This window comes from Lampetra fluviatilis, chromosome 43, assembly GCF_964198595.1.
Source record: "Lampetra fluviatilis chromosome 43, kcLamFluv1.1, whole genome shotgun sequence".
NCBI lineage: Eukaryota > Metazoa > Chordata > Hyperoartia > Petromyzontiformes > Petromyzontidae > Lampetra > Lampetra fluviatilis.
In genome coordinates, this window is record NC_136317.1 from 3,717,084 (window position 1) to 3,730,599 (window position 13,516).

General features: G+C 49.4%; 1 protein-coding gene across 2 annotated transcripts in view; it reads left to right on the plus strand.

Annotated features, from left to right (window-relative positions):
* The first annotated feature begins 11,969 nt into the window (after window positions 1–11,969).
* Window positions 11,970–13,516, plus strand: part of LOC144947028 (leucine-rich repeat and calponin homology domain-containing protein 1-like) — a 61,419-nt gene continuing 59,872 nt past the window's right edge. Inside the window, exon 1 of one of the 2 annotated variants that reach the window (XM_078876167.1) lies at window positions 11,970–12,189. In XM_078876167.1, the coding sequence (XP_078732293.1) occupies window positions 12,006–12,189 (184 nt within the window). In that variant the 5' untranslated portion in view covers window positions 11,970–12,005. The remainder of the gene's footprint in view (window positions 12,190–13,516) is intronic. The other variant, XM_078876168.1, reaches the window with a different exon arrangement.

Below are 13,516 nucleotides of genomic sequence, written 5' to 3' on the forward strand. Positions count from 1 at the left end.
TATGAAGCTCTTTGTTTTCACAGATATCCAGCAGTGATGCTGCTGTCGTGTTGGTAGCAGAGGTCGCAAACGGGTTTTGATTCCTTACCCGTACCCGTACCCGGCCGCACCAAGGTCGCAAACGGGTACCCGTACCCGGCCGGGTACGGGTAGGGTACGGGTATCGGGTACCTGATTGCGACCTCTGGGATGAAGCCATGTTGCAGGCGCGGGTGGGTTGATTCTAGCAACTTGAATTGTGAGAAGAGACAAGACGTTGGGAAATGAGTGACAAACGGTTACTCACCAGTGACTCACGGCCTACCCGTACCCGGCCGCACCAGGGTCGCAAACGGGTACCCGTACCCGGCCGGATACGGGTAGCCGGGTATCGGGTAGGGTACGGGTATCGGATACCCGGTTGCGACCTCTGGTTAGTAGTGGCGCACAAGCACAAATAATAACAGCAACGCAAACTCAAGTTGGAACAAAATATTTATAAGGTGACATTTTGAGCAATGGGTATTCTTCATCGGCAATTTTACGTGCAATGAAGAAGGGCTATTGCCCGACACGTCGCCTATTATATAGTTTTCATTTTTAGGCCGCAGTATTATTGGTGCATGTTCTAAGTGTTCTTGAGCAGCGCATCAGGTTGTGTTAGAGAAAGACACGCGCAAGGAGATGTCACGGAACGAATTCTAAGATCCGTTTAAGTGATCTCTTACGCAATCCACGGGATGAAGAATTTCTCACACGCCCTTCTGTAAAAGCGTTCTTTATATGGCAGTAAAACGTTACATGTTTAATCCTCAGATTAAGCATATTGCCGAATTAAGTGAAAAATTCTGATTTAATGTGTTGGCTTTTTGTGTTACAGTAATTTGGCCGAAACCATCTACTGTCTGCACTTGAGAAGCCGATTTAATCGCGGGCGGGTAAAACCTGAGTTCAAACCCAGGATCTCGGCCTTGCTTCTGATTTAACGCCTCTGATTTGCGAGTCACCCGGCCGCCAATAACAGACCATTCTTGTTTCCTGGTGGCGCCACTAACCTGTTTCCTCCAGCCCTAAAAAAAGGCTTTACTATTTTTTAAGGCTCCACTGAGCTATTTACCTAATCTTCAGAAGCGATGTTGATTCTAAACGTGGAGGAAACTAGAGAAAAAATCCACACGACTATGGGGAGAACGTGCAAACTCCAAATATTACCAGCAGGCGTCAGGGTCGAGATGGAACCCACGACCTCCTGTATACCAGGCGAGGCAGTTAACATCTCGCCACCGTGGTGCCCGGTACAACATTTTGGGTAGACCAAGTCTGTTGAAGTATGGGCAGATGAATACCCCACAACCAGCATAGCATTGGTGAGGCCAACTTGCAGCAATGGAATGACAGAGGAATGTACATTTTTGCAATGCGTGCGTGTTGATCAAATAAATACCGTACATTGTTTCCAATCGCGAGTGGCATGCGATATGATCGGATGCTCGGCCACATCCCCAGTTGTCACCTGTCCCGCTTTAGGCAGCTGTTGTTCTTGGAATTGTGTCTTTCCTGGGTAATTAAATGTCCTGCTTTTTGACTCAAGAGCCGCATTGGCTCACAGGGCTATACCTAATACCTAATAAATTAAACTTGAAAATTTGATCTTCTTGTTTCTTTCGGTAAAGTCACGTAGAAGGGAAATAATAAAATAATAAAAAGAAAACATAATAAAACAATTCTCACGACGTTTTGGCCACAACGCAAGCAGCCGTCCTCAGGTGAAAACCAGGTCTGTCGAGGCTGTCGCCTCGTGAGAATTGATCTTATTTTACGTTTATAAAGCGCCTTAACCCAAGGCACTCCGTCGCATATTTCAAAAGCGGAAACAGACGCTGTCTTTCCGACAGACCTGTTCTTCACCTGAGGACGGCTGCTTGCGTTGTGGCCGAAACGTCGTGAGAATTGTATTTTATTATGTTTCATTTTTATTATTTTATTATTTCCCTTCTACGTGACTTTACCGAAAGAACCGAGAAGATGAACCCCATTACCACTCTACCCCATTAGCACACTACCCAAATACCCCATTACCACTCTACCCCATTAGTACACTACTCAAATACCCCATTACCACTCTACCCCACTACCCCATTTCCCCACTACCCCATTTCCCCACTACTCCATTACCCCATTACCCCGCTACCCCATTACCCCACTACCCCACTACCCCACTACCCCATTACCCCATTACCCCATTACCCCATTACCCCATTTCCCCCACGACCACACTGCCTTGTTACTCCACTCCCCCCATGTCCCCATGACCCCATGACCCCATGACTACCCCTCCAACGCTTAACCCCACTACCCCCCTTGTGACCTTGTGACCCCCTTACCTCCCCACCCCACCCCCCGTCACACCCGCCGTAGGCTGCTTCGCCTTCTGGTGCTTCCCATGCTTCACCTGTAGCACGGCGTCAAAGTTCGGCGAGTGCTGCTGCCTGCCCATGCTGGACACGATGTGCTTCGCTAGCGCCCCAGCCATCGGCATCAGCATGCGCTCCAGCATCCGAGAGCGATACGGCATCCACGTGAGACGCTCTTCCCAGCCGCGGGATTCATTTCGATTAATTCTAGATTTGAAGCTTTCGTGACTGCAAGGATTCATCACGGCAAAGTGTGGACCGATATAATCTGTTCCTTCTGTGTGGGATCGAGTGTTGCCCCCTCGCACAATGTGTGGGTTTTCTTCGGGCGCTCCGGTTTCGTTCCCACGTGCACAATGAGCACTCCGCTAATTTGTTGAAACCATCTTAATATGCAGAGAACTGCAGAGCAATTGTTGGCGCAGGCTCACCGCTTCGCAGCCTTCCAGGTGTCCGCGGTTCGTCAGCGATTGCGAAATGCAAATTGCATGAACGACGCTAATATATAAAATCATTAGAATTTTTTTATACTTAAAAGAGGAGGTTGAGGTGGGGGGGGGTCAGCCACAGCTCTAGGTGATTGGGGGGCTTTGTCTAAACTATAAAACTATTTTTTTTATTTTACCAGGTAAGGTCCCACTGAGCTATGTAGCTGTTTTTCAGAAGCGACCTGGCCACAAATGATAGCTCAACGAAGTGGATTATCACGTGGGCATTTCTAGCCACCAAATACTCTAAACGTGTTTCTGAACGTGGTGGGGAAAACCGGAGGACCCGGAGAAAAATCCACGCGACCACGGGGAGAGGGACACGCAAACTCCAAATATACAGCAGCAGGCGTCAGGGTCGGGATTGAACCCACGACCTCCTGTATACCAGGCGAGGTAGTTGACATCCCATCAGGGTCGGGATCGAACCCACGACCTCCTGTATACCAGGCGAGGTAGTTGACATCTCATCAGGGTCGGGATCGAACCCACGACCTCCTGTATACCAGGCGAGGTCGTTGACATCCCATCAGGGTCGTGGTCGAAACCACGACCTCCTGTATACCAGGCGAGGTAGTTGACATCTCATCAGGGTCGGGATCGAACCCACGACCTCCTGTATACCAGGCGAGGTAGTGGACATCCCATCAGGGTCGGGATCGAACCCACGACCTCCTGTATACCAGGCGAGGTCGTTGACATCCCATCAGGGTCGTGGTCAAAACCACGACCTCCTGTATACCAGGCGAGGTAGTTGACATATCACCAGAGAGTGTGTGCCGCTACGCACCGTCTTGGCGCACGCTCCCACAATTGTCTGACCCTCGTCCGAATGCCCCTTCTCCCTCTGCTGCGCGTGCTGCCAGGGCTCCATCTGCGACGACTGCGTGATCATGTGCTTCTGCCCTCCCTGCGCCTGGTGCCAGATTGCTCGCGAGCTCAAGTTCCGACAGATGCCCGTTACCGTCGTCTCTCAGACCACGATGATTGGCTAGAGGCCACTCACCACCGCCACCCCCCTCCACGCCGCGCGCGGTTATCACTTGATCGTGCGGGCGACCACGTGACCGTGCGGGCGACCACGTGACCGTGCGGATGGGATTCAGGCGGCACGTGGCGAGCACAATCGTGCATTGCCCACGTGTGGTTTCCAGCGCCTTCGCTCAGAATCTCGGCGAACGGAACTGAGTTGGATTTGCTCGGTCACGTCGTTCGGAAATGCGGGTGGGGGCGTTCTTCGTGAATTCTATCCACGCGGCATCGAAGTCAGCTGAAGCCTCCCGTTAAATCAGGCGGCTTCTGTGTGGCCACCCATGATTCTGAATGCCTCCCCTCTCCCCACCCGCTGTGAAAACAGCACGCCGCTTCTCCTTGAGGCTAACTCCTGCTCGCTCATTCATTCTCTCTCTTCCCTCTTTTCCCTCCCCTCTCACCATCACCCTCTCATTGCCGGCATCCTGACCCAGTCATTCCTTCTCCCCCTTGCTGCTGCTGCTCATCTTGAGTCGTGCCCTTTTTAAATCCTTTATATTAAGTTCACTTGCTTGCTTAGGACCGTGCAAATCTTTCGGTCGTTTTTTAACCCACTTCCCGTGATCCAATCGAGCTGACATTTTGCACACAGACTCGTTGTGCGTGACAATGCATTTTCGTGAAAAAAAATTTCCAAAATTTTACACTGTTTAGGGGAAAAAAAATCTATATTTAATTACCAATTGTTTAATGCTGCCAGACAATCATCTGACCCATAGGTGGCAGCCATCTCAAGCCAGAGGACGAGAGGACTCTAGCCGCCCCGATGCTACGCATATAAAGGATTTATAGTGAAAAACTTTGTTTTTACGGGTTAATTTTTATCCGTCTTGGCGACTTCCGTGCAAACATCCCTTCACTTCACTTCCCCTCTTACTTTCTACGTATCAATGTTTGACTCTGCTTCGCGTTCTGTGGTGGTGTTTCACACGCGAAGAGTTTGTTGTCATTACGCATATGATGCTAAAAACTGTAATCACTATTTCTGCATTTAAACATATATATGTCACGTAAATAGCTGGATTTCCATGAAGAATTGGGAGCAACAAATAATGTTTTTTTTTAATTGAAAGATATACATTGAACGGCTACGTTGGCGTTATATAAACTGTGATTATGTTATTTCACACGACTCCTGGCACTATTCTCTGATAACGCGTTGCTTGTATCTTAGCATCCGGATCACAAATGTCTGCGATTGGATCGAATCAGCCACGTGTTCCGTAAGACGCGTTCTGCCTCTATGCTCTTTCTAAGACATGGCCTTATTCCATTTTAACTCTGCCCTTGACATTCACTCAAGAACGTTGAATTGGATAGTCCCAGTTGCATACAGTTGTAGCTTGTCGTGTGACCCAATTTTCTGTCTTCCCCAGATTCTTGTACCTGTAATGATGTTACCAGCCACAACCAATGTATATTCAGACTCTTGTATTCTCATGGCAGGTCCAAAAAATCTAACATTGCCTCTCTATGATTATTACCATTCATGCTGCTATGTGTAACACAATTATGTTACTCATCTTGTATATTCTGTCACTTCTGGTTTTCTCTGTAAGAGAACAGACCTTGTGTAACACTGCAGTATTCAAATTTTTGTTGTCAATAATATCTTATAGTTGACTATAATTTACACATTTTTAAATAAAAAAAAATATATGGTTTGCTTATTCACGTATTCACTGCATCCTACATGCATAAATATATATAAACATCCAGATCCGTCATTCTGTCATTCTGTCATTGTGTGATTAACGGGGCACGGATTGGTTGAAGTGCGTCACGTGACCGCGAGCAAGCAGCCAACCAGAGGAGCGCCCCTCACAAACATGTACGCCCCCCAGGTGATGTTGCGCCCTAATAAGGCGCTGTGGACAGCTGATCTGCCAGTACGCTCAGGGGCCGACAGGGGTGGGGGCTGAGGGGGAGGGGGAAACAATAAAATAATTATATAAAAAACATTTTACTCGGCAAAATATGAATCCCTGCAGTCACGAAAGCTTTAAATCAAAATTTTACAGCAAAGCCGTTCGCATTGTTTGGGGGGCGACGCAATACATCACGGACATATTCAATGCTGTAATGCATACACAATGCTTTTTTGGAAGTGTAACATTTTATCCATAGTATCACCCACATAAATGATAACATAATAAACACGACTTTTTTAAAGCTTGCCTATTCAATACTTTTTCAACGACCCAATGAGGAGCATCTCTGGCTTCGATCTTCGACAAAGTGTTCCGGGCAGAACCCTAAACCACGTGGGCACAACACACCATGGCTCAGCGCAAGCGGACCGCTTGATACACACGTGGAAGATTCAAAACCCTCAGAGCAGTGTGTCCGCGACTGTGGGTCACCCGTTCTGAACGGACGACATAACTCAATGCCCGATTTAAAGCTTTCGTGACTGCAGGGATTCATCTTCTTGGTTCTTTCGGTAAAGTCACGTAGAATGGAAATAATAAAACAATACAAATAAAACATAATAAAATAATTCTCACGACGTTTCGGCCACAACGCAAGCAGCCGTCCTCAGGTGAAGACCAAGTCTGTCGGGGAGACAGCGTCTGAATGACCTGGTCTTCACCTGAGGACGGCTGCTTGCGTTGTGGCCGAAACGTCGTGAGAATTACTTTATTATGTTTTATTTTATTATTTTATTATTTCCATTCTACGTGACTTTACCGAAAGAACCAAGAAGATCAATGCCCGATTTCACTGCTATTCACCGCTCCGCTCGCTACTCCAGGCGCAATCATCTGGACCGACCGCCTCCGTTGTAAGATGAGTCGTTCCTCGACACCTGCATGGGCCAAAAATGGAAGAAGATTCAAAGCCTGGTATGGGTAGCCACAGTGGTTTTGCAGCACACTGCGCTGTAAACCCGGCAACCTGAGTTCGAGTCCTGGCCACGGCTATCGGTGGAGAATGCCATCTGTAGGATGAACCGACTTAATTCACGTACAGAGCTTTTTCAAACATATAACAGACCAACTCTAGCAAAGTATGTTCATGAGTTTGTTACTGGTAGGAACCTCCTGGTTACACCAGCCCACGGGATTATTGTGGCCGTCCGTCGTGCAGGGAGGGGCTGGGTGGGGAGGGGCTGGGTGGGGAGGGGAGGGTCGGGAGGGGCTGGGTGGGGAGGGGCTGGGTGGGGAGGGGCTGGGTGGGGAGGGGCTGGGTGAGGAGGGGTGGGGCTGGGTGGGGAGGGGCTGGTCACCCCGTGGTGCCCTTATAAAACTCAACGTTTAACCTACTCACGCCGGCTAGTGCCCGCCCTCACAGTCGGCCATATTTGCGGAATACACCACGCCGCCGTTGACCCTGGCCATTGACCGAGCAACCCAACGTTCCTACCAGCTCCCTCCGCAGGAATGTGTTAATGTTAAAGATAAGAAAAAAACGTGAAATTTAGTGCCCGCACCAGCTTGCGTCTTCAGCGCTTTCTACTGGACATCTGAGAAATAGATCTTGACAATATAGTTAATCGAATCCCTCAAGGAGATTCTGGTTCTGAAAAATATGATGCAAACGTGTGCCTTCATGGGCTACAGCTCGTGTAAGAAGCGGTGGCGCATTTGGCCAGTCGGGGAAGGCAGCAAGAATAACCTGTTTGGCCATTTGATAGAATCTCGTCCGATTGCACCAATGGATGCGAGCAATGGGTTGAGAAAAGGTAGGTTGCGGGTCTGGGGTTAGGCTTAATTATTTAAAATAAAGCAAACTAGCAGTGTTCAGTAGTTACACATCTTCATTCGTGGCCGTGAACCTGTGAAAAAATAAGTAGATAAGAAACCGCCAAAGCGAATTGATAAATGACGTTAAGATACAGTCATTACGGATTTATCTCAGACGATGACTGTTTTATTGGTTCGGATATACGAGAGATATAATTATTGAGAATAAAAAAACCCATTAGTTTTAATAAGACCTGCAAGTAATAGAGATGACAAAATGTAGCCGTATTCAGTGTAATTGGTTGGAAATGTGTCTTATCGTGACGAGAGACGAGCGAGCCATTAGGTCTGTTAGGCTAAAACACATTCCTGCGGAGGGAGATGGTAGGAACGTTGGGTTGCTCGGTCAATGGCCAGGGTCAACGGCGGCGTGGTGTATTCCGCAAATATGGCCGACTGTGAGGGCGGGCACAAGTCGGCGTGAGTAGGTTAAACGTTGAGTTTTATAAGGGCACCACGGGGTGACCAGCCCCTCCTCACCCAGCCCCACCCCTCCCACCCCCCACCCAGCCCCACCTTCCCCACCCAGCCCCACCCTCCCCACCCAGCCCCTCCCCACCCAGCCCCTCCCTCTCAACCTAGCCCCACCCCTACCATTTTTGGATGCACGACGGACGGACGGGCACAATAATCCCCTGTGGGCTGGTGTAACCACGATTTTCCTACCAGTATAACGCGAGCTATTGCATGGCAGAACGCTGAGTGGGTGCGTTATTGTTTAGACATTCGCTCACGTATCCGTGAACTTCACTCAGTGTTCTACCAGTGTCGAGGACTCACGTCTACGGTTTCGTCTCATCCACAGTGTTCAACCACCACACTGATGGCAGGTCACACACTAACCGACTCACTCACCCGCTCACCACACCCGCTCACGCCACACCTGCTCGGCTGATTCCATTCGTACTTTCCCCACTAAGGAATGATCGGCCATCGTCCACCCTCTACCCCAAGTTCTTACAACCTTGCTAACTTCGAAAAACGTATTAATGTATCATCTAATACAACGTCAAGAGTGTGCGTGGCTGAGCAACCACGATTCAAAAAATACAGGGGTGGCCCAAACGTCAGGAGACATTGGATTTTATTATATTTATTTTAACAAATCACATAGCAACGTAGAAGGGAAATAATAAATAATATTAATATAAAAAATACAAATTCTCACGACGTTTCACACATGATGACGATTGCTTGTGTTGCAGTCGAAACGTGAGAATTTTTGTTGTTTTATATTTATATTATTTTATTATTTCCCTTCTACGTGACTTTACCGAAAGAACCAAGAATATGAATCCCTGCAGTCACGAAAGCTTTAAATAAAAAATCACATAGCGTTATTTCATTTATTTTAACAAATATCAAAACCAACTGCCGTTGACATTAATGCACGCACATATTCTCTTTTGAAATTAATTTAGGACTTTGTTATTTTAAAGATTAGCGGAGTAATATTTTGGAACATTCGTCAACTGTTTTATCATTTATGTGAATTCTATTTCCATTTTAAAATGTCATCTCAAAACGAAGAATAAAAATCAATATTAATAATGATACTCAATAGAATATTAACTTAAGAAATAAACAATTACGATGTTTTAATGCCAATGTTGGGCCACTCTATATATCTGCGACTTCAAACATGACCGCGAGATGGCGCCCTTGGTCCAACGTTCCAATATCGTCACCCTCAAAGTTGGGCTGTTGGGGGATCAGTTTTCTATCTTGTCGTACGGCTGCTGATGTAGACGCACACTTCTACAATGTTACATTCAGGTGGTTCAAGCCCAGATAATCGCGTCAGTAGCAGCGGAGTGTGGATCGGGGCATTGCGTCTGTTACACGTTGTACGGTCTGTTCTGGATGACCACAGTCACAGCACTACTACTGGAGAGCTTTTTTTTACAGCAGCCAAATACTCTAAACGTATGACGTTTATAACTAAAGGTGGATGGAAAAAACAGAGGACCTGGAGAAAAATCCACGCCACCACGGGGAGAGAGAGACACGTAAACTCCAAATACACAACAACAGGCATAGTCAGGCCCAGGATGGAACCCACGACCTCCTCCATACCAGGCGAGGTAGGTAACATCTCCGAACAACCGTGAGGGTGATGACAGAGACACTCAAACTCCAAATATACAGCAGGCATCGTCAGGGTCGGGATGGAACCCACGACCTCCTGTATACCAGGCGAGGTATTTAACATCTCCTAGCCACCGTGATGGTGATGAAAGAGACACGCAAAGTCCAAATATACAGCAGATATCGTTAGGGTCGGGATGGAACTCACGACCTCCGTTATACCAGGCGAGGTAGTTAACATCTCCTAGCCACCGTGATGGTGATGAAAGAGACACGCAAACTACAAATATACAGCAGGCATCGTCAGGGTCGGGATGGAACCAACGATCTCCTGTAAACCAGGCGAGGTAGTTGACATCCCATCAGTCGGGATTGAACCCACGACCTCCTGTATACCAGGCGAGGTAGTTGACATCCCATCAGTCGGGATTGAACCCACGACCTCCTGTAAACCAGGCGAGGTAGTTGACATCCCATCAGTCGGGATTGAACCCACGACCTCCTGTAAACCAGGCGAGGTAGTTGACATCCCATCAGTCGGGATTGAACCCACGACCTCCTGTATACCAGGCGAGGTAGCTAACATCTCCTAAGCCACCGTGGCGTCCTGGGACTCTGTCAAGGGCACTGCGTCTGTGTGACAGATTCACATTTCACGAGTGCGAGTGAAGACAAATAAACCAGAGTGATTCGTGTTGGTCGTGGGCCAGTTTTTGCCTTGCAGCAGATTGGCCAACAGCGGCCTGGGTCACCAAAATTAGTAAAAAAAAAGTGCTGTGCTGCAAAGCAATGTTGCAAAATATAAATCTGTGTTAAAAAAATAAAACAATTACATTTTCGGGTAACATAACACTTTTTTTTTATCAGTATGCGTTCAAGCATTTATCATTATTTACGTCGCTGTACCGTACTAACAAATACAATCACGTCTCTCGACGACTTAGGGGCCGTCCATAAATGACGTCACGCACCTAGGGGGGGGGGGGGGTCAGACATTTGTGACGATGTGTAACGAGGGGGGAGGGTGAGAAATGTGGCGTCACATAAAAATGCGCAACTTTAAATAAATATAGACAACACGTTCTACTTAATTAAATAGACTTTTTAATAAATGTTTTCTCCTACAACATCAGAGTGCAGCGCCACATTAAAAACGCACTACAACGACAATAGTTTAAAGCGATTTGAAGAATGTTTTTTGGGGGGGGGGGCAGAGCTTTGTGACGTCATATTTGAGGGGGGTCTGACTTTTTGTGACGCCGTGTGACGAGGGGGGGGGACAAAGCATTGTGACGTCATATTTGAGTGGGGGGGGGGGTCTGACTTTTTGTGACGCCGTGTGACGAGGGGGGGGGGGTCAAAAATCGTCTAAAATCGCGTGACGTCATTTATGGACGGCCCCTTATCCACGATAACAGATATAATCCGGGCGAAGTTATATTCCCGATGGGCCCCATCCACTCTCCGTCGCTCCTTCTACGCACTGTCAAACCGAATCATCGCTGTGTCCCCCCCTCTCTCTATTTAAGGCCTCGCCACAGAGACGTTCTCTCTCTCTCTGTGCCTATGTGTTGCTCTCTCTCTCTGTGTATCTTGGTGATATCTGTCTGCTTATATGTCTGTCTATAGTTTTCTGGTTAGATTTTCGTTGCTATTTCATTTATACCTGATGACGATTGCTTGTGTTGCAATCGAAACGTCGTATGCTAGTATTTAATTTATTATTTTATCTTTATACGTGACTTTACCGAAAGAACCAAAGAGTAATTCCTGCAGTCACGAAAGCTCCAAATTAAGATTCCCCCCTCCCCTCTCTCTCATCTTGGCATCGTACAACTCCAAAACCCCACCCGACTCTCGACGCCTAAACGCGTTATCAAATTATAATCGCAGCCGCGCGCCATAGCTTATTGATGCTACCATATCTAGCTCCTCTGCTCTCCACGCATATACGCGTTGTCAAATGTAATCGGCGCTCCGTAGCGTATCGATACTACCATATCAGCCTACGTCGCTCTCCACGCCTATACTCGCTATCAAATGTAATCGCAGCAACGCTCCGTAGCGTATCGATACTACCATATCAGCCCCCGTCGCTCTCCACACCTACACGCGCTATCAAATATAATCCCAACAGTGCTGCGTAGCGCATCGATACTACCATATCAGCTCCCGTGGCTCTCCACGCCTACACGCGCTATCAAATCTAACCGCGGTTCGCGCATGCGCACGGACAAACCCCGCGCGCGCCGCGAGTCATGGCGGCCGCGGCGGCAACGACGGCGGCTCCCGCGCTCGGCGGCGCCGCGTTGCTCCATCGCAGCGTGGAGCGCGCTCTGGAGGACGCCTGCCTGTCCGGGGTGCTCAACCTGAGCGGCAGGAAGCTCAAGGACTTCCCCAGGAGCACCGCCAGCTTCGATCTCTCCGACGTGACGGAGGCGGGTGGGTGGCTCACGCTCATACCAGCGACTTTGCAAAAGCCGCCGCCTCCGCTCGTTTTTGATTTCGCAGTCTGGATGCGCGGACGCCGTCGCCGCTGCTGCTGCCCGCGTACGCATCGTGGGGGGAGCATTGGGGGGGAGGAGAGTGGGGGGGGGAGGAGAGTGGGGGGGGGAGAGTGGGGGGGGGAGTGGGGGGAGGAGAGTGGGGGAGTGGAGAGTGGGGGGGGGAGTGGGGGGGGAGTGGGGGGGGGTAGGAGAGTGGGGGGGGGTAGGAGAGTGGGGGGGGGGAGGAGAGTGGGGGGGGGAGGAGAGTGGGGGGGGGAGGAGAGTGGGGGGGGCGTGGGGGTGTTGGGGGGGGGTGAAGCGTGGGAGGGGGGAGTGGGGGGAGCGTAGAAGTGGGGGGGGAGGAGAGCGTGGAAGTGAGGGGGGGAGCGTGGAAGTGAGGGGGGGGGCGTGGAATTGGGGGGGGGGGAGAGAGCGTGTGGGGGGGAATGAGGGGCGTGGGGGTGTGTGGGGGGGGGGCGAGAAGGGGGGGGACTTGAGGTGGGCCGTGCGGATGCGGGCTAGGAAATGTAAGAGCGCTTCTGCGTGCACTTCGGGGCCCCCACGCCGCTCGCTTCGCCTCTCTCCACCTCGTGGGGCAGAGTGACAATTCGTGCGCCAGGAGTCGCGTTATTACTACAACGGGTCGTGAAAGCCACGATTCGTCGTCGTTGCCCACGTGAGGAGAATGTAAACAAATCTCCGATAAAGTTGTGCCACCTCTGGTGGTGAACCGTACGGACGCGTGACGCAATACGAAAGTGTGAATCGACTGTTGGGCGTGATGCCTCGTTAAGGTTTCGCTGCTTGCTGCTGCGATGAGAATACCGGCTGTACGTGTGTTAGCGTATCGCTTGTTTACACGAGCGTGGCAAGTGACAATAGCTTACGGACAGCGTGGCCACGTGCGGTACGCGGTAAAGGTGCAGTCGCATGTTTACAACATGCATGTTACAGTAGGGTGGTGATGACGGTAGCATGTTAACAGCGTGGCGATAACAGCAGCGTTGTAGCAGCCTTCACTATCATGTGAAAAGGAGCTCAGACAGTGGGTGTGTGTGTACGCTGTGTGTGTACGTCTGTGTGTCTGTCTGTCTGTGTGTGTACGCTATGTGTGTACGCTGTGTGTGTGTACGTCTGTCTGTCTGTCTGTGTGTGTACGTCTGTGTGTGTGTACGTCAGTGTGTGTGTACGTCTGTGTGTGTGTGTACGTCTCTGTGTGTGTGTACGTCTCTGTGTGTGTACACGTCTCTGTGTGTGTACACGTCTGTGTGTGTACGTGTGTG